The sequence below is a fragment of the Cervus canadensis genome, chromosome 23 (assembly GCF_019320065.1).
Source record: "Cervus canadensis isolate Bull #8, Minnesota chromosome 23, ASM1932006v1, whole genome shotgun sequence".
Taxonomy (NCBI): Eukaryota; Metazoa; Chordata; class Mammalia; order Artiodactyla; family Cervidae; genus Cervus; species Cervus canadensis.
In genome coordinates, this window is record NC_057408.1 from 47,504,171 (window position 1) to 47,526,144 (window position 21,974).

Below are 21,974 nucleotides of genomic sequence, written 5' to 3' on the forward strand. Positions count from 1 at the left end.
CTTCTGGCCAACTCTGTTATCTTAAAATGTAAATTATGGGAGTGGGTCTGGTGAGGTTTTTGCAGCCTCCAGACATTCTTTGGATTCATTGGAGAGTATATAACTCCATTGCTAATACTAGCAAAGGGGGTACTCTTTTGCCCCCTTCTGATGCCTATGTCAGAAGCTTTCTCTATCTCCTTTATACTTTAATAAAACTTTATTACATACACACACACACAAAGAGGACGCATGACTATGAAAAGCACATTCTTTGGGGTTCTACAGCCCTAAGTTTTAATTCAAACTCTACTTACTGAGTGCTCTTGGGCAGTTTTTTTAACTTAAGATTCAATTTCCTGACCTGTAAGATTGGCATTTTATTCTGCTCTTGTACGGGTATGGTGAGAACTGAGAGATGAGAGGAAAACATTGCAAAGTGTCTGTACCTGTGAGTCCCACCACATCCTGCTGCCTCCCAGCTTTGGGCTTCTGTTTGTGGAGCAACAACATTCACTCATCTAAATTTAACCCAAACTCCAGACCCAGTCTGGCTATCCCCTCCTCCAAAAAGAACACCCCCAGCCCCTGATCAGTAGCAGGAAAAATGCCTGCAGACCACTCATGTCCCTCTCAAGTTATTAGTGTGTTTAATGATAATAATAATAGCTAATATTTATTGCATGCCTACCATGTGCCACGTGTTGTCTATCACCTCATTGAATCCTCACAACACCATGAGATATTACTATTCAGTTGAGTTGAGTTCAGTTGCTCAGTCGTGTCCAACTCTTTGCGACCCCATGAATCGCAGCACGCCAGGCCTCCCTGTCCATCACAAACTCCCGGAGTTTACTCAAACTCATGCCCATCGAGTCAGTGATGCCATCCAGCCATCTCATCCTCTGTCGTCCCCTTCTCCTCCTGCCCCCAATCCCTCCCAGCATCAGGGTTTTTCCAATGAGTCAACTCTTTGCATGAGGTGGCCAAAGTATTGGAGTTTCAGCTTCAGCATCAGTCCTTCCAATGAACACCCAGGACTGATCTCCTTCAGGATGGACTGGTTGGATCTCCTTGCAGTCTAAGGGACTCTCAAGAGTCTTCTCCAACACCATAGTTCAAAAGCATCAATTTTTCGGCACTCAGCTTTCCTCACAGTCCAACTCTCACATCCATACATGACCACTGGAAAAACCATAGCCTTGTATTAACTATCCTCATTTACAAGGCTTCCCCGATGGCTCAGCAGGTAAAGAATCTGCCTGCCATGCAGGAGACCTAGGTTCGATTCCAGGGTCAGGAAGATCCCCTGGAGAAGGGAATGGCAACCCACTCCAGTATTCCTGCTTGGAGAATTCCATGGACAGAGGAGCCAGGTGAGCTACAGTCCCCGGGTCGGAAAGAGTCAGACACAACTGAATGACTAAGCATTCACTCACTATCCTCATTGATGCTGCAAGAAGTAGACCCACAGAAAAGTTAATTATTCAAGAGCACACACTTACTACTCACCAGTAGTAAGTGAGAAAACCTGATGCAAACCCAGGAAGGCTGGCCCCAAAGTCCAGTATTTAACCACAAAGCCTGGTGGTCTTCTGTTTTTGGGCTTTTGGAGGCAGAATTAGTTTCTTATTCTGTCTAATCTGAGGGCTTGCATGAAACAGGGAACATTACATCCAGTGTACTCACTGGGTCTCCCACATCAGTTGCCCCATGCCACTCTTCTGCTGATGCCCCCAGAGACACCTGCCAGTCTCCCACCAGCTTTCCACCTGCTTGAGGCACCTGTCACTCAATATGCCACCTACTCCATTCATTCTCCTTCCACCTAAAGGCTTGTCCTTCTCCTCTCTCCATAACTGACTTCTCCATCCCCCTAGTAACCTGCACTAGCTGTCTCAGAATTATATTAACTCTTGCCTCTCCTCTGCCACCCACCTTCAGTTATTATATGATCTGATACATTCCATCCCCTGAATAACTTCGAGTCCATATTCATCTCCACCAGGACTGTGCTAATCTAGCTTCTCAGTAACTCTCAGACTAACAGTGAAAAAAAAAATGACTCTGACTTCATTCCTGATGGGGGTGTTCTACAGATGATCTCTTCCTAAGAGTTAAACGACAACCCTTTGGGATTTATGAAATATATTTCTTCTTAAATAGCATTAAATGTTTCTCTTTATGTACTATCTCTGCAACTCCCCTGAATCATCATGCAGTGGGAGAATTACTGACAGACAAGCAGCATGTGGTTGACTCGAAGTGAAAAGTGAGTTGAATGGAAGTGCATTGCTCTCAAGAAGGCCCCAGCTTTGGGGTCAGGCTGAGTTTAAATTCCAATGCCGCTTTCCATCTGTGGGAGCCTGCACAAACTGCTCACCTTTCTAGGCTACTGCATCCTTTTCTCTGATAATAGTACTTCTCCCACACAGTTATGTGAGGGTTTAGTAAGAATATCCACTTAAAGAGCTCGGTGTAACACCTGGCACATTGGAGGGGCTCAGCGTTATCCATTAATCATATTAACTGTAACCTTGGATATGAGGTCACACTGTTGACCTCAGGCAGAGCTAGGAATTCAAGTTCTAACCCTGTGTTCAGTTTATGATAATGCTTCCACTCTTCCAAACCAGGAATTTCATTTCCTTTCAGCCTCTCTTAGAACTAAACATTAGAATCACCCAGGAGCTTTATAAACTCCTATTGCTTGGACCTAACTCAAGAGTATTTGACTTAATTGGGTGGGATGCAACTCATGCACTGGGATTTTAAACACTCCCCAGGTGTCCCTAATGTGCTGTCAAGGTCAAGTCACACTGGTCATGGCAAGGCCTGGGTGCATGTGTGTATCCGGTTATAGAATGCAAGACAGAGAAATGTCTGTGGGTAGGAAAAGGCTCATCAGCTGCAGATACTGAGAAACTGAAGTCAAAGTCCTGTTTGTTCTTAGTTCAGTCGATAAGTCCTGTCCAACTCTTTGTGACCCCGTGGACTGTAGCCTGCCAGGCTCCTCTATCCAGGCAAGAATACTAGAGTGGGTTGCCATTTCTTCTCCAGGAGATCTTCCCATGACAGAGACTGAACCTGCATTGGCAGGTGGATTCTTTATCAGTGAGCCACCAGGGAAGCCCCTCTATTTGTTTACAGGGCTGCGAAAATTGCCAAGTGTTCAAGATTCAAAAGAGAAGCTAAAAAGAAAACTTTTTTTGGTATAATTTTGGTATAATCCAACTATGGATGACCCATTAGTCCCACTTCCTGGAGGCACTGGCTACCATGGGAGAAAGAAGGTGATCTACACTCCTCCCCAACATCTCCAGCGAGGAAGATTCTGAGAATCACCGAAAGAAGCAAACCCCAATGCAAGATTCTTGACACTCACCTGGTGGATACTGAAAGTCTTGGCTTTGTAAAACCTTGTGGACCCTTTAAGCAACATTAGAAAAGGTGGTTCATTTAAACTGCAGAATCCCAGGGACACATCTCTCTTGGAAGACTTACTGGCCAGATCCAGGACTTCGGGACTCTCTGATGATCTGGAATGACAGCGGAAACAAACTCTGACACATCCAGGAAGACACACTGGCAGGGAGAATTTGTTTCCAACATACACATTCTTACTGCCCTGATTTCTGGCTAAACGCTCATCTGTTTCCACCTAGTACAGGGTATGTGTGTGCACGTGTGTTAAGTCGCTTTAGCCATGTCTGACTCTGTGACGCTATGGACTGTAGCTCACCAGGTTTCTCTGTCCATGGGGATTCCCCAGGGAAGAACACTGGAGTGAGTTGCCATGCCCTCCTCCAGGGCATCTTCCAGACCCAGGGATCGAACCTGAGTCTCTTATGTCTCCTGCATTGGCAGGTGGGTACTTTACCACTAGTGCCACCTGGAAATTATTAACGCATATATGTGGAATCTAGAAAAATAGTACTGATGAACCTATTTGTAGGGCAGGAATAGAGATGCAGAAGTAGAGAATACATGTGTGGACCCAAGGTGGGGGAAAGGGGAAGGTGGGATGAATTCGAGGAGTGGCACGGACACATATACACGACCACGTGTGAAACAGAGAGCTAGTGAGACGCTCGGGTACAGTACATGGAGCTTAGCCCGGTGCTCTGTGATGACCCGGGAAGGGTAGAATGAGGGGTGGCTGGGAGGGAGGCTCCAGAGGGAGGGCATATATGTATATTTATAGCTGATTCACGTAACTGTACAGCAGAAACTAACACAAAATTGTAACGCAACTATCCTCCAATTAAAAATAAATTTTAAAAAACATACAAAAAAAGAAATATGAAAAACAAAATAGGCAGAGAGGACAAACACAGACACCAGATGACCTAGAATGATGATGAATAACAGGAAACCACAGAAGTGAGTTCAAGAAAGGATTTATCTCACTGCATTTCTGTAGACAAATCTCATGGGTAAACCTACTTTATCTTATGATGGTCACCAAGCCCTAACAGCAGCTCACAAGCCTACCGGGCTACCTAAGGCTCATGAGCAGGCCCGGGCCCTCCCTCTGCTCAGGGGAGAGCTTTGCTCTCATCTAAAAAGGGACATAATCTGAATGTTAATTTTAATTAAACCTTTTCCAAGGTTATGTTCCAAAGCTGCTGCTACAAAGGGAGGCCGGGCCCCAGAGCTTTCGGTTAGTTTGCTTTTAATGCGTGCATCATGCCAAAGATGTGAGCGTTGGACCGTAAAGAAGGCTGACACCTAAGAATCAATGAACTGTGGTGCTGGAGAAGACTCTTGAGAGTCACTTGGACAGCAAGGAGATCAAACCAGTCAATCCTACAGGAAATCAACCCTAAATATTCACTGGAAGGACTCATGTTGAAGCTAAAGCTCCAACACTTTGGCCATCTGATTTGAAGAGCTGACTCACTGGAAAAGACCCTGATGTTGGGAAAGATTGAGGGCAGGAGGAGAAGTGGGTAACAGAGGTTGGATGGCATCATCAACTCAATGGACATGAGTTTGAGCAAACTCTAGGAGATAGTGAAGGACAGGGAAGCCTGGCATACTGCAGTCCATGGGGTCGCAAAGAGTCAGACACAACTGAGCGACTGAACAACAACAAATCGTGCCAAAGAAGGTGTTTGGAAAGTCTGCAGATGAGAGCAGCATGAAGCCATGGTGACAAGTTCTCTGTGTCGGCAGGCCCCTCTCATCAGCTGCACACACACCTCTGGATGAAAACATTGCTGATGCAGCCCTCGAAATGACTTCCGCCCAGACGCAGGGACTGCTGGAAATCTGAAAGGCCTCGAAGCCTTTGGTTATTCTTCAGAGGCTGGTCATCAATGAGGAGCCGGAGTCTGAAAAAACAAACAAACCAAAAAAACAACAAACAGGAGTGAGAACAGCTGGTGAAAACGATCCTCTCCAGGTGGGCAACTGACTGTCTTTGATTCAGACCCAAAGTCTTTTACCTGAAAGAACTCACTAAACTATTTTGAGAGAACATTTGCAGTTTTGTTCCATATATTTCTTTTTGCACATGGCATTTTTATTAAAGTACTCTACAGACATAGCTCCTTTTATTGGACTTCATTTTTAAAATATGCTTCACAGATATTGTGGTTTTTGAAAAATTGAACGTTTATGGCAACCTGCCTCAAGCAAGTCTACTGGCACTGTTTTTCCAATAGCATTTCCTCACTCCGAGTCTTAGAGTCTCACTTTGGTAGTTTTCACAAGATTTCAAACGCTTCCCAGCGAAACAATTACAACTCCCTGAAGGCTCAGATGATCGTTAGCATTTTTTTAGTGATAAAGTATTTTTTACGTAAGTATTCTCTACGTATTTTTTTATGTACATAGTTTTTTTAAACACCTGTTGCACACTTGATAGATACAGTATAGGGTAAGTGCCGGAGCCTGCCGGCAAACGAACTGGTCAAGAACGCAATTACCAGAGTACCTAGGAAAAAGAAGACTCAGAAAGAGAAAGATGGGGTTGAGAGGGACGGAGTCCGCTTGCGTCTGACTCCGCCAACTTCATTGAAGAATACCACGCCTATATATTCGCTAACAGGCGTTACTAAGACTAGATCGAGGGTTTTGCATACGTGCAGAGCTACAGATGTTTTAAATTCCCACACTTAAGATCAGTAAAGCATTAATTACCCTAGCGCCCAACATGATTAAGATCATTAGAACATTAGATAGAAAACAGGCTTCATCAATAGAACATTAGATGAAAACAGGTTTCATCAATAGAACATTAGATGGAAAACAGGTTTCAGGCATGATGAGCTTATCAGCACCAGAAAAACAGGCAAAAAGGTCACCGGTGTGTTTTTTCCCTGAAGGAGACAAATGCCAGTCTATACTTTAACAAGAAGGGGTGGCAGGACAAAGAGAGACCTTTTGATCTCTCTTAGGGCCGTAAGGGGCCTGTACATTCAGGCCGGCTCCCTGCAGGTAAGTATAACTTTTATATTCACTGGGAATCAAAAATGTTGCGTGACTCTTTTTATTGTGTCATTAGCTTTATTGCAGTCATCTGGAATTGAACCCACAATACTCCCAGGTGTACCTGTATATATACAGAAAGTGCAGGTCCTAAGTGCCCAGCTCAATGCATCTTTGAAATGTGAAAACACCAACACCGCCAGTTCCCCAGGCACCCTGCCTGGGCTCCCTTTCCAGTTCTCTCTCTCCAAGAGTAACACAGCATGCCAAATTCTGATGAAATAGTTTAGCTTTGCCTGCTTCTGAATTTCATATACATGAAGTCACGGGAAAAGCAGTCTTTCACATGTGACCTCTCTTGCTCGGCCTTACATGCGCGGTTCATCCACGTGGCTGTGAACAGCTGTAGATCCTTCATTCTCATTCTCCCATTTTGAGTGTACCCCAACTTATTTATCCATCCAACTGTTGATTCTCAGTCAACGAGAAAATTGATACAGTACCAAGAAGAAGGTCAAGATTTACTAGTAAAATAGTGTCAACATTGAGGACAAATATGTCTCAGAAAAGATACTAGAAAATTCCACTAAGCTAAATAAAATAAACTTCTTAGTGCTCTGGCAGAAGAGCCATTTCACTCACCCAGAGTTGTCGCTTATTACAGATACATAATGCAGTAAACCATCCATGTACGTCTGTGGAGACGTGAGAATCGGGCTGCTGCTGTCCCTGGTGCTCAGTTCAATGTGACCGTCTTCCAGGGTGACCTGCAGACTGCTTGCCTGCAATCATCAGAGAACAACGTACCCATCAGTGCAGTCCACCTGCATTTATGATTATGAATGTATCAACACTCAATGTGTGAGCAAAACTATGTACAAAACAGGATATTTCAAACCTAATGTTTTGACTTTGCTATTTTGATCTAAAGGTTATTTTTGAATATTTGGACTCTGTGTTTATGAATATAAAAATCTTATGCAAATTATTTCAACATTGATGAATCTGTCAATTGCATTTTATGGACCTACAATCATTAACCAACTTAATGTCTCCGTCAATTATATAAAAGTTACACCATTTCTAAATTTTTCTATTTTTGCTTTCACTCTGCTGAAGTTACTTTCATCAGGATCAATGTTTTTTTGAATACATTTTTACAACAAAGACTTGATTCATCCATTTTCTTCATAGATGATTACAATGACAGCTTCCCTTCAGTCATGAATTTTTTATTTTTGGGTCCTAATTTCCAGGAGGTTCAATTTTCCAATGTCAAACTCTGCAGCTATAAATTTTGGCAAGATAATTTGATTCTTTCTATTAATTGCTAATGTTCTTTAAATGTGTGTGGTTGTAAATAAATATTTAAAAAATACAAAAAAAATTGGTGTAGTTTTGGCAGTTGTCATTTTCATTTTGTTGATGTGTTTTCCCTACCAGGTACAATTTTTGTGGTTTTTCAACTAGATGTGATTCTTCAGGGAGCTTTGAGCCTAAACCAATGTTTACAGAGTGTGTTTGTAGCCATTGTCTCACTTTATGTTGAGTTTTTTCAACTGGCAATATTTATTATAAACTGGATAAAAGAATGCTAACTGAAATGTATTTCCTAAGAAGTTGAATCCATTAAGAAGTTGCAGGCACTGTTCCTAGGGTATTTGAAGGGTTCCTGCCTTGTCCAGGATTGACCTATTCTTTTGCTAAGCCAAGTCTTCTGCCTCTTTTGGACCATTTTGTATACTGTGTATTAAGTGTCCCCACTCCTGCAGAGGAAACAGGAGAGTGTGTCAGAAGAGTTGGGGCAAGGAACTTCCCTGGCGCTCCAGTGGTTAAGAATCTGCCCTGCAATGCAGGGGATGAGGGTGTGACCCCTGGTTGGGGAACCAAGATCCCGCATGCCACGGGACAGCTAAGCCTGTGTGCTTCAACAAAGACCTTGTCCCCATGCCACAACTAAGACCTGATGCAGCCATAAATAAATAAATACTTTTTGACAAAAAGAGCTGGGTCAAAACATCCTGCTCTGATAGAAAAGCCAGGCTCACAATCTAAATGTAGCCATGTGCTTTTTCAGGGGTATTTTTGTTTTGTTTTTCAAAAAAAGGATCTCAAAGCCATACTGCATAGCACAGGGAGCTCGGTTCGGTGCTCTGTAATGACCCAGAAGGGTGAGACGGGGGTGGGAGGGAGGCTCCAGAGGGAGGGAATATATGTATACACATGGCTGATTCACGATGTTTTGCAGCAGAATCTAATACAACAGTGTACAGCAATTATATTCCAATAAAAAATAAAATAATCAATAGAACATGAATTAAAAAAAAAAGATCTCTAACAGCTGATTGAAAAAGACAGCAAGAGAGGAGAAGAGTTCTATTTACAACATAACCACAGAGGCAGCTAGTCCTTGCTTTCAGCAAATACTAGTTGTCTGCTGTGCTGTCAGTCCTGAAGAAACAAACTCAAGAAGAAGAGTGTCCTACTTCTCTTTCTATTTTAAAACCCCAGTTGTTCCACCGGCCAATTTCGGAGTATTAGCTGACTTTTACGCCTACATGACCACACTGGCTAAATACTCTTAAGTCAGAGAATCTCTGTGGCTCGCTCTACAGGAACAAAGAGCAAAAGACATTACTTTCTTCCATTCTCCGATGCAAATATCGTCCAACAAGCTGCTGCTGCCAAAAAAGGAATCTCAAGAGCTCTCTTTTGTGGAATCACAAACGAGTAATGGGTGTACATTCTGATTTTTTTTCCTTAGTTCTAAAAACTTAAAGCTACATTATTATTACTTATACCAGTTCTACTTCACCTTCACTCAAAATACACCTGAAAAGAATGAAAATGGGGCCCACGAATACACATAAATCCCATTCTGTAAGCTAGAATGTACTTTCTAAGCCTGATTTCTTTTAGGCCCTACCCCAGGACGGGCAACTACTTCCATGGTTGAAATCCACAAAAGCATCTACTGTGTGATGCTAGACAAAAATGCCCAACGGATTTACCTTCAAAATCCCTCTATTGTTTTTGACATTGAACCTTGAGTCAGGCTTAAATCTTGTTCAACATTCATACAATATTTCATACCCCCGTCTGATGACTTAATAAGATGCCACTGGGTTGAAAGGTCTGAAACCCGAAGGAGACTTGGAAGTGGCTGGATGATGGGAAGTCCAAATTGGTGAAACTCAACTGTCCTCCCCTGGAGAATGAGGCAGATCGCACGAGCTGAAATGCAAACATGGAATAAATTACTGGCCCTGTAATCATCCCACGGCTGAAATAATAGTATCTTAACCTAGGTCACTTCACTTGAACTGACCCATGGGAAAAAACAGTTTGCTTTTTCTTCATGATAATTTGCCAACCATCTTGGTGTTTTTGTGTGCAGAGCTGGTTTTCCTACCTTCCTACAAATTTAATACACAAGCCTGAAGAGGTTTTGCAAGTACAGGGAGAGTGTAATAAATGAGCTAGTTCATCATTTCAGAATACGTCAAAAGTTGGTGTGTTAACGAAAGTCAAACATGGGTTAGCTGGGGACCACTCCTTTGCAAGGTTCTGAACTCTTCACTTACCTTCCAGTCTTCTGAGCACTTTTTTGTTACTCCCACTGTATCATTCAATCTGACGACGCCAGTGGTCTTCTTCAGGTTCTTCATGCAGCCTCGGAAAGCAGGTGTAGAAATGTTAAACCTGATTTGGGGATGCAAGAAAAGGAAGAGATGGACCAAGCGCAGGCTTGCTAGGGAACTGCAGCTGAAACATGGCACTCATTCCCTACAGCTTCTCACCCATGAACAAGTACGTGTTTTATGGTTATCTCTTCTCGTCGGATTTCTATACTGCTACTAATTTTGTGATACTGGGAAAATCTATTAGATATTTCCATTCTGTGTGATTTGCATTCTCAGTATTGAAAATGAACACAATAATGTTGACAGAAGAGTAGCCAGTATCCCCAAAAAGTATAGACATATAGAAGATGTACAACATCTGAAACTGCTCCCCCCATCCTCTCCTGGAGTCATGATAATGCATCATTAATTAAAAGCATATTAATAAATTAATATACTAGAAACATCATATAAATATATATTAAACTCCCTGGTGGCTTAGGTGGTAAATAATTTGCCTGCAATGTGGGAGATTGGGAAGGTCCCCTGAAGAAGGGAATGGCAACCCACTCCAGTATTCTTGCCTGGGAAATCCCATGGACAGAGGAGCCTGGTGGGCTACAGTCCATGGGGTTGCAAAGAGTCAGACACGACTGAGCGAATAACCCTTTGAATAACTAAATAAATAATTAATTAATTATAGCCAGAAATACTCTAGAAAACTTCTTGATCTTTTTTTCCTGTCCAGTTTTAAGTCAGCCACTGTAAACGCCAAGGAAATAAATTATTACTTTTTGGTCCTAGTCAGTTAGGAAGTGTGGCTTGGTATATTTAATCAGTGCCAAGCTGGAACAACGGAAAGCACTGTCCGGCCTCATATGCTGTATCCACCACCTCCTAACTGTGCAGGCTGGGCAAGAGGTCACTGTGGGGATTAAACAAGTTCATGTCCAGGAGGTGCTCGGAACCCTCCATGGCACTCGGTCCTGGGCACTCAGGAGGAGCTTCTGAGAAAAGCTGCTCTGGAGCGTTGGGCTCTTGTGTTGGTTCAAGTTCTGTCCTGGGTGTCTTCTCTGTGTGTCTATCTTCTCATTTATACCATGGGAAGGTGGCAATCTGCTTCCCAGCCCAGAGTTTAAATGAGATAATATGGGTAACGTACTCCAACGGTGCCCAGTACAGAGCAAGGACTCGGTGAGATGGCAGAATTGTAACTAGCCCCATCGCATCAGTGCATCACTATAACAAAGCAATTTCTTCTTTTTTTTAAATTAAAAAACGTTTTTTTGGTTGGGCTGCACAGCATGTGGGATGTTAGCTCCCTAACCAGGGATCAAACCCAAATTGGAAGCGTGGACTCTCAACCAGGAAAGCCCCTATAATGAAGCAATTGATAAAGCAGCTCTTCCTATGTGGCTGCCTTGGCATTTCCCCTTTGATTTTCAGATCTATCTGGAGCGGATGTCACACAAAAACACTAACATACGTGAAATGACTGAAGTCCAGGCAAATATTTGTGTTTCTTAAGCAAATGATGTACTAAGACAAACACAAAGCTGACTTCATTACTAATCCCTAAAGGGGCTCACTTTTCTAAATGGAAAGATGTCTGCCTTCATTTTTATTCAATTCATTATAAACAGCTGAGCTACATGTAATATGCATAAAATTAAATTTTATTAAAAGGCAGAAACAAATCCTCATGGGCATCACAGCACAAGCTTGATGATTTTACAAAACTGGCTTCTTGCCTCAGGAGAGGAGGAAAATTCATATCCATTCCTGGGGCTTGTCTATTTGTCCATATGTTAATATTTATTAACTCATTAATATTAATATTTTGATCCATTCTCTCTTGGGTTTCAACATGCTTTAAACTCATCCACATCTCCCAATTCCTTTTTTCCATAAAGCATAGGTTGAAGGAAGAATAAGGTGGCAAAAAAAGTAAAGGGGAAAGGAAGCTAGCTGACAGACAAGGAGCACCTGTTTTGTGCAAGCTGAAGCTCCAGTACTTCGGCTACCTGATGCCAAGAGCCGACTCATTGGAAAAGACCCTGATGCTGGGAAAGATTGAAGGCAGGAGGAGAAGGGGTTGACAGAGGATGAGATGGTTGGATGGCATCACCAACTCAATGGACATGAGTTTGAGCAAACTCCAGGAGATGGGGAAGGACAGGGAAGCCTGGTGTGGGGCAGTCCATGGGGTCGCAAAGAGTCAGACACAGCTGAGCTGCTGAACAACAACTATTATCTGATCTTCACAATAACCTTTTGAAGGAAATATTTTCTTTTTTTAAAAAAATATTTACTATCATTTCGTTAATCTATTGTTACGTTTTTGTTTATATTGGAGTACAGCCAACTAACAATGTGCAATAGTTTCAGGTGGACAGAGAAAGAACTCAGCCATACATACACATGCATCCATTCGCCCCTAAACTCGCCTCCCATCCAGGCCGCCACATATCATTGAGCAGAGTTCCCTGTACTCTATGGTATATCCTTGTTGGTTATCCATTTTAAATACAGCAGCATGCACCTGGCCATGCCAAACTCCCTAACTATCCCTTCCCCCTATGTTTCCCCACAAGGGAGATATTTTCTCACCTGTCATTACTGAGCACTTACCATGTGCCAGGCACTGTGCTAAATCCTTTACTCTGAATCTCACGACCAGTCTAAGAGCTAGTGCATCACTGTGCCCACGTTACAGATGTACAAGGAGGCTTGGGAAGGTTAAGTGACTCCCGCGAGGTCATGCAGAAGGAAGGTGGCAGCACTGGGGTCCCAGGGGTCGGCGTGTCACACAAGCTAGTGTGACCTGAAGCCCTTGCTCTTTGCGCTTACACAGGTGTGTACCCACAGCACTGCAATGATCATGACTCTTTCCTACAGAGCAGTTACCTACAGCAGAGACGTTAAAATGAAAGATTCATTTCCACTATTCTTCGGGATGTTCTTGTTACTCTGGCTCATCTGAGGGTCTAGAGTTCCACATCTGCTCCAGAATTCAGGTCTGAGCACTCCTGCTAGAGGAACTTGACTGAGGAGGGGTGTAGGCTGCCATAAGAATGGGTGTGTATGCTGGGGTATGTGTACACACCATGGGCCAAGCTGTTCACAAAGGATTAGCTGGGTCCAGCCTGCTGTGGGCAGATCTCAAGAGAGCAGGAGGAGCAAAATCAAACCCCGAACTCAGTGCTGGGTATTAACAAATGTTCAACAGAGCCTTGCCCAGTGTTTAGTTTTGGAGTTTGTTTCATTGTGATGTGATATTATCATACTCTGTGATGCAATGATGTATATAACTCCTCGGGAAGTGTTTTTTGTTGGTCTGAGGCACTGTCAGGGATGACAGTGCATCGCTGGCATCATCAGGGGTGACCTGCTCTTCTTATGGGAAGCAGATGGGATTAACAGACTGTGGTTTGGCTTCTGACTCTAATCCTACACAAGTCACTCCAAGATCTGGGTCCCCAATCCCAGAAAGTATGCTACAGGGAGAGAGAGAAAACACCATGCTCACATGGTCTCTTGCCTACGCTCCTGTACACAGAGCTAACATGAGGCTTGCTTCTCTCCACGTTAGGCTCAAGCATTGACTGTCTCCACTACCCCCCCGCCAGGGCTCAGGGCACCTCCCCCCTTTGAAAGAACTGCTGGTTGCACCTACAGACTCAGCTGTGGGTCACTGGGGAGAAATCCTCCGTGACCCACATCAGAAGGGGGTCTCAGGACTCTGAACCATCAACAACAGCACCAGAGGGATGAAGCAGGGCCAGAAACAGCTGAATACCATTAAGCATTTTACTTGAGAGAGAGGAAAAGCTCAGTGAAATCTTTTGACCGGCCTCTGTCTCCTGCATGTTCCATGTCCTTATAGTTTGACTCAAGACTCAAAGTATAAACTTACCCAGAAAAAGGAGGCAGTCCCTGTTTGGAAGACCCTAAAACAGATGCCTAGGAAAATTCTATATGTCTATCTGTATGTGTGTGTGTGTGTGCATGCACACACATGTGCACACATGCGCACTCAGTCATGTCTGACTCTTCATGACCATATGGACTGTAGCCTGCCAGGCTCCTCTGTCCATGGGATTCTCCAGGCAAGAATACTAGAGTGGGTTGTCATTGCCTTCTCCAGGGGATCTTCCCAACCCAGAGATTGAAGCCAAATCTCTTGTGTCTCCTACATTGGCAGGCAAATTCTTTACCACAATACCCATATATGTATTTCTTTAATGGACAGAAATAAAAAGGCAAAGAAAGGTTGAGTGTTGACTTAATCCAAGGTCACCCTACTCGTTGATGGCTAAGCCCAAACGAGAACCATTTCTTTGGATCCTCACCCATTACTTTTTCCTAGTAAACCTTGCTTGGCCGACACCCTCATCACGGTCTGTGGACTTTCTGCTGTCGCCACACAGAGGCAAACACCTCTGAGAATCCCTTGCGGTTCTAGGGGAGCCCACTTGCCCCCATAACCTCAGTAGCCACCTGTTCTCAAGCTTCGTTCACCCTTTCTCCAGCCTGGACGTCTCTCCAGAGGTCAAGGCCTTCCATCTAGTCTTTTCCAGGCATCTCCACCTGCTGTCTCCTGGGACTCAGCCTGTCTCAGACTGAGCTCACCACCCCGTTTCTCTGCTGGTGCTGGCCATCTGTCCAAGCGCTAGATCAAAGTACTTCTTGAGCACTTTTCTTTGTTATTCTTCAAACCCAAGCAATCTTTCAGCACTGCCCATCTGCTGCCCTAAGTATAACAAGAATCCACTCTCTCTTCCTCGTCAGCACTGTTTCCGTGGTCAGACCACCTGCCTCTCTCACCTGTTATGCTCATCTTCAAACCTCTCCACCTGCCTCTGCCTTTTCCCTCTTAATCCAATCTGCACCCTGCACTACAGCAAGCTACTGAAAACCCAAGTCTGATCATGTCCTTTCTCTGCGGAAGCCCCCAATGGTCCTTACTGTGACTTTCAAGATCCTCTGTGGTCTGGCCCCTGCTTCCCACACCAGCCACAACGGCCTGCCTCATAGTGTCCTCTTGCGAGTTCACACTTTGGTTCTTATCTCTTTACTTAGGTTGAATTTCATATGTCAGGGTCTTTCAGATCTACTCAGAGACCACTTTCCTGATACCCTAAAGGGTAGATAGATTCCATTACTGGGTCCCCATCACCCCGAGCTTCCTGTCTGATGGCACTGGCCTTATTCTACTGTCTCCCTTCTGCTATACTTGAGACTCTTCCCTGTTCATCATCATCCCAGAACTGACCACACTACCTAAGGTCATTAGAAAGCCAATAAGTGCTTGTGCAAAGAGCAAACAAATGACAGCCTCTAATGTGTGAATGGTGCTGCCTTAGGTTACTTTATTTTATTACATTTAATTGAATAAAACCAAGTTTACTGGCCATTTATAACTAGCTATTCAAGGTTGAACTGCTATTTAGTACTGATTATATTAAATATTAATATTACCTCTTTGGCTCTTAATTTCTACATTAAAATTCAGAGGTTACATACCATGATCCACAAGGTCCCTTCCAGTTCAAAGAACCTAGGGAGGAAAGACATTCACTCCCAAATTCTATTAAAGTGCTGAACTTTCTCACCTGCATCTCTGTCTTTGGGGGCAACCCTGACAGCTTTTATTTTTACGATCTTTTTGATGTAGACCATTTTTTAAAAGTCTTTATTGAGTCTGCTACAGTATTGCTTCTTTTTTATATTTTGGGTTTGTGGTCAGGAGGCACATAAGATCTTAGCTCCCTGACCGGGTATTGAACCTGCATCTCCTATATTGGAAGGCTAAGTGCCAATTACTGGACCTCCAGGGAAGTCCACAGACAACTTTAAGACAAAGATTAGTGCCTCCTTATTGAGGCTGGACAGCTGTTCAAATGTATAAGGATTTGAGAAGACCACCGTGACACAACACTTCATAAATCACATCTAGTACTCCTTCCAAATGACGGGTAAATTAGGAAAAGAGTTAACCAGCCTCAGATCTCATATGAAAGCAATCATCATCAAACATTTTGGGAACTCTCTTAGCTTAGTCATGAGGCTGTAGTAACCCTTCCAAGGAATCTTCTTTCCACACATCACTGTCAGCCTTTTGGAAGGATGTAAACAAACGAACAAAATGTGAAAGTTATTTTTAAGTATATCCTCAGAGTCGTGTTTGTTTTTCTCATTCCCATTAAACTTTACTTCCATTCAAGTTAATTCATTTGTGTATCCATTCATCCGAGACAGTCATGCCCCTAGTCCCTCCTTGATAACACACACATAAGGGGGCAGGTAATACAAATGTGCCTCATGTCCTAGGAGACACTTCAGTGCCCCAGCTTTTGGCGCCCAGGGCCGCCTGTGCTCCCCTCTGTACCAACCAGGACCCCAAGTGAAAGTGAAAGTGTTAGTTGCTTAGTCACGTCTGACTCTTTGCAACCCCGTGGACTGTAACCATCAGGCTCCTCTGTCCATGGAATTCTCCAGGCAAGAATACTGGCGTGGGTAGCATTCTATTCTCCAGGGGACCTTATCGACCTAGGGATAAAACCTGGGTCTTCTACATTGCAGGCAGATTCTTTACCACCTGAGCCACCGGGGAAGTCCACAAGGACCCCAGGATATAGCCCCTATTTTTGACGGCAGTGTTGTCAACAAATCTACTCATGTGGTTTTGCTCCTCCCAGGAACGACAGTGGAAGTGGTACACTGTTCCCTCATCTCCCTGCCACCCTGACCCCTAACCCCTGCATCTTTCAAACAGCCAGTCCTGTTACCCAGTATTAACTCTGTTGGCTAACACTATTAGTACAGAAAAGTAATTCTTTGCTTTTTGCTGGAATTAAACAAGGCAGATTTATCAGTAGCAATCGTAACTATTAAGAGAGGTGACCTGCTCCTTTAAAAAAAGATCATCTTACCTTTCCCTGATGGAAATGGGGATTCCCCCCAGATAGTATGTGCCGAAATCAAATATCTCATCTTCAATTTTAACGCTTTGAGTATCCACATTTATCCACATACGTTGTTGGATTTTTCCAATTTTGATCAGAATCTAAAATAAATGAGAGATGAATCAGCCAGCAATGAGAAATAAAATAATTCTATTCACGATGGTTCAGAGCTATTATGTTTTTGCCTTTCTTCAGATTCATTTATATACATGGTATATATATTAATACAAGGGATCTGAGCACAGTAGCACATCTGCATAAAATTATAATAATAAAAATTTAAATAGAGATGTTTGCATTTGTTTGTCAGTTTTGGCTGCACCACACGGTTTGAAGGACCCTAGCTCTCTGACCAAAAATTGAACCTGCACATTTGGTAGTGAAAACTTGGTGCCTAACTACTGGACCACCAGGGAATTCCTGAAATGTTTGCATTTGAAATAATCATTTTTTTAATATTAAAAAAATTTTATTATTTTTAACTTTTTATTTTGTATTGGGGTATATCCGATTAACAATATAGTGACAATTTCAGATGAAGAGCAAAGGGACTCAGTCATACATATACATATATCCATGAAATTAATCATGTTTTATCTACACCATATGGGTGTTATATATTTCATGCAAAAATATTCAGATTTAAAAGGATATGTCTCTCAGCTAATAAGTTCATCTGGTAATAGAAAAGTGTTCCGTGCACTGACTTAAAGGACTAAAAGCATGTAATGATTCAGATAAACAGATTCAAAGGATGTACCAAATGATCTTTCCCGTCGTTTATGATGTCTCTGATTCCTTTTTCTTTAGGCGGCTCTGAATTCAGTTTGTACCGCACCATGAGTCGGCCATCTTCTACATTCAGAGATATGAAGTGATCCTACAGCGTGGGGACAATGTAGATTAGGAGAATTCTCAGGAAGAGCCACATGCACTCAAACTCCAGCCTGCTCTCAGCTTCAGCTGCCTTCTTAGTTCACAGGAACAACAGCGCTTAATACTCAACTCCTGGGATGGGGATGATGGCTAAATCCTGTCAATCATGTTAAACAATCTATATAGTAATTAGCACACAGGAAGGAAACAATAAATGCTAGCTATCTTCATGATTTTGTTTTATACCAATCTATAACCAGCATGTAAAACTGGCAACTGAAAAGATACAGATCATGAATATCATTGGAAAATATGATTGCTACCTTTTGGAGGGGTTTCCCAGGTGGTGCTAGTGGTAGAGAACCCACCTGCCAATACAAGAGCTGTAAGAGATGTGGGTTCAATCCCTGGGTTTGGAAGGTCCCCTAGAGGTGGAAATGGCAACCCACTCCAGTATTCTTGCCTGGTGAATTCCATGGTCATAGGAGCCTGGTGGGCTACAGTCCATGGGGTTGCAAAGAATCAGACATGACTGAAACAACTTAGCATGCACACACATTTTGGACAGAGGTAGGGTCTTCTTCAAACCCCATTTTCCACCACCTGTTTTCTGCTGTATTCCTATTTCTCCTCTATCTTCCATTTAACGGTTGCTTTGTTGTTGCTATTTAGTTACTAAGTCGTGTCTGACTCTTTGCAACCCCATGAACTATAGCCCAGCAGCCTCCTCTGTCTGTGAGATTCTCCAGGCAAGAATACTGGAGTGGGTTGCCATGCCCTCCTCCAGTGCCTTCCCAACCCAGGGATCAAACCCATGTCTCTTACATCTCCTGCACTGGCAGGTAGGCTTTTTTTGTTTTTATTTTTGTTTTTTTACCACTGGTGCCACCTGGGAAGCCCAACAAGAGTCCTTACCTAAAAGCAAAGTCAGTCCTTCTCTGGATCCTAAGCCTTGCTCTTGGAAGTCAATGAGGGTTCATCATACTCATAAAGAACAGAATAACATCAACTCATCCTACTTAACAGCAGCACTGGGGATCACTTTCTCTATCTGGTTGAAAGTGAAAAAGTTAAAGTGAAAGTCATTCAGTTGTGTCCAACTCTTTGTGACCCAATGGACTCAGCAGTCCATGGAATTCTCCAGCCCAGAATACTGGAGTGGGTAGCCTTTCCCTTCTCCAGGGGATCTTCCCAACCCAGGGATTGAACCCAGGTCTCACTGGGTTCAATTGCAGGCAGATTCTTTACCAACTGAGCTACCAGGGAAGCTCCTTTTATCTGGTTACTAATGGCATTTCATTGGAAGGACTGATGCTGAAGCTGAAACTCCAGAACTTTGGCCACCTCATGCGAAGAGTTGACTCATTGGAAAAGACCCTGATGCTGGGAGGGATTGGGGGCAGGAGGAGAAGGGGACGACAGAGGATGAGATGGCTGGATGGCATCACTGACTCGATGGACATGAGTTTGAGTAAACTCTGGGAGTTGGTGACGGACAGGGAGGCCTGGCGTGCTGTGATTCATGGGGTCGCAAAGAGTTGGACACGACTGAGCGACTGAACTGAACTGAATGGCATTTCATAAGATTTCTTCTAATATATATAGTATTTCTGATTCTTAGTCTCCAAGAACTTCAAAATGTATTGGGTTGACCAAAAAGTTCATTTAGGTTTTTCTGTAACATCTTACAAAATGTTTGGCCAAACCTAGTACAAAGAAGACCTTGTTGCAGAAAACAACTGCCTTGCCCTGAAGATGCTATGTGACTTCTCAGCTCTCTGCATTCTTCAGGCAGGTCAGGATGTCCCCAAACCATCAGAACTGATTCATCCTTGGACTCTCCCTAGGAGTCCAGAAGAACCCCAAGAGAGGAGAGGTGGACCAGGTCTGTGTTCCCACCCTGCAAGCAAAGTGTCTGGTAAAATCTCAAGCTCCATATCAATCCTGCATTCTCAAACTGAAAATCCCATGGACTGGTCCACATTTCTCCAAGCCTCTTGATGAAGGTGAAAGAAGAGAGTGAAAAGGCTGGTTTACAACTCAACACTGAAAAAACTAAGATTATGAAATCCAGTCCCATCACTTCATGGCAACCAGATGGGGAAAAAATGAAAACAGTGGCAGATTTTATTTTCTTGGGCTCCAAAATCACTATGGATGGTGACTGTAACCATGATATTAAAAGACACTTGCTCCTTGGAAGAAAAGCTATGACAAACCTAGATAGCTTATTAAAAAGCAGAGACACCACTTTGCTTACAAAGGTCTATACAGTCAAAGCTATGTTTTTCCTGTAGTCATGTATGGATGTGAGAGTTGGACCATAAAGAAGGCTGAGTACTGAAGAACTGATGCTTTCGAACTGTGGTGCTGGAGAAGACTCTTGAGAGTCCCTTGGACTGCAAGGAGATCCAACCAGTCCATCCTAAAGGAAATCATCCCTGAATATTCATGGGAAGGACTGATGCTGAAGCTGAAACTCCAATACTTTGGCCACCTGATGCGAAAAGCCGACTCACTGGAAAAGACCCTGGGGCTGGAAAAGATTTAGGGCAGAAGAAGAAGGCGGTGACAGAGGATGAGACGGCTGGATGGCATCTCTTGACTTAATGGACATGAGTTTGAGCAAACTCTGGGAGACAGTGAAGGACAGGAAAGCCTGGTGTGTTGCAGTCCATGGGGTAACAAAGAATTGGACATGACTGAGGGACTGAACAATGACATGTCCTATGCAGCATCTTCAAGAAGAGCTCATCCTCTAGAGAGTTTAAGTCTAGGCCTATCTACCAGCAGATGGTGCTGACGATCACTCAGAGAGTCACTTTTGGCCTTTTCTAAACTAGGAGATGTCAGTATGGTCTCCCGGAACCTCAGCTGCTTGAAAACAGAGAAGCCTCCATGTCTTGGAAAGTCAAGGTTCAGGCAGATAGAGATGAAATCTCTTACGGCCTGAAAAGAGTCAGACCAAGAAGCAAACAGCCTAGCTTTCAGAGACCCCAGGAAGACTTAACATTTTTTTTTTAGGCAGAATAAGCAAAGATTACTAGGCAAACAGCAGTTTTCGAAGAATAAAACTGACAATGCAAATAGAATGGGTAAGTGGCAATTTCTCCCACTTTTTGGTGGCATCGTCTCAAATTCTGGATGACTTGCCTTAGCAAAACACACATTCACACAGCCAAAGGGAGTACTGGGTCGGCCAAAAAGTTTCATTTGAGTTTTTCCGTAAAATGTTACAGAAATGAACTTTTTTGGCCGATCCAACAGAGATGGGCCAAGGGAAAGGATGCAGCTAACATTTGCACATTGTTTTTCAGATACATTGTTTGTTTATAATAACTCAGTTACCCCAAAATTGTTCAAATGAATGGACGTATTTGGTAATATCTGTATGTTTGTCATAGGTTACCTTGTTTTCTGCAAAAAACAGCAAACCTCTGTCCACAGTGGTCTGAATCGTCTGTCCAAAGGTGGGGAAGGGGGCATTTGGTTGAGTTGGAACTCGAGCATAGCCTGTACCTTCAAAATAATTTTTGTCTGATTCTTCTTTTCTCCTGTCAACACCAATCATCGTTAAGTGAGAACACAGCAGCAAAAGACTGCCAGGAAACTATCTTTATTGATGAAAAAGTGAGCAAAGTCTGTGCAATCAAGTTGTCATATTTTGTTAGAGAAGAGGAAACATCTTTAAATTTAATGTTGAAGCAGTCCACTGTATCTCCTGGATCTGCTCTTATACTCTATGATGATCAAACTCTACCTCAACAGAGATGCTATTCAGGAGACCCTATTGCAAACATCTGCTTAGGAAGACGTGACCCAGCAGCTGAAGGTCTTGCAATGTAAGAAATAATATATAATGAAATAAAATTTTATTCTGAGTAATAAACACTCAATCTGTCTCATATTAGAATCTTCCCAATCAGCAACTTTCAAATAGGTTCATATGCCAAAGTCATGGTGTTCTTTATGGACTACTGTTTTACTTTTGAAAAAGTTTACAGTAAAATAAATAGTTTGTGCCCTAAATTAGGCACCATCTAATGCTGAATATTTTGTGGTAGGAGGCACCAAAAACTGAAGATTTATTTTT

The 21,974-nt window shown here is 43.1% G+C and overlaps 1 protein-coding gene across 3 annotated transcripts in view; it reads right to left on the minus strand.

Moving 5' to 3' along the window:
* The window catches only part of LAMA3 (laminin subunit alpha 3), a 250,485-nt gene that overhangs the window by 16,564 nt on the left and 211,947 nt on the right, over window positions 1-21,974 (minus strand). For all 3 annotated transcript variants that reach the window (XM_043444125.1, XM_043444124.1, XM_043444126.1), the window contains 8 exons: window positions 21,291-21,435; window positions 17,766-17,885; window positions 16,973-17,106; window positions 9,999-10,116; window positions 9,508-9,648; window positions 7,057-7,196; window positions 5,184-5,315; window positions 3,365-3,518 (listed from right to left, as the gene is read on the minus strand). In XM_043444125.1, the coding sequence (XP_043300060.1) occupies window positions 3,365-3,518; window positions 5,184-5,315; window positions 7,057-7,196; window positions 9,508-9,648; window positions 9,999-10,116; window positions 16,973-17,106; window positions 17,766-17,885; window positions 21,291-21,435 (1,084 nt within the window). The remainder of the gene's footprint in view (window positions 1-3,364; window positions 3,519-5,183; window positions 5,316-7,056; window positions 7,197-9,507; window positions 9,649-9,998; window positions 10,117-16,972; window positions 17,107-17,765; window positions 17,886-21,290; window positions 21,436-21,974) is intronic.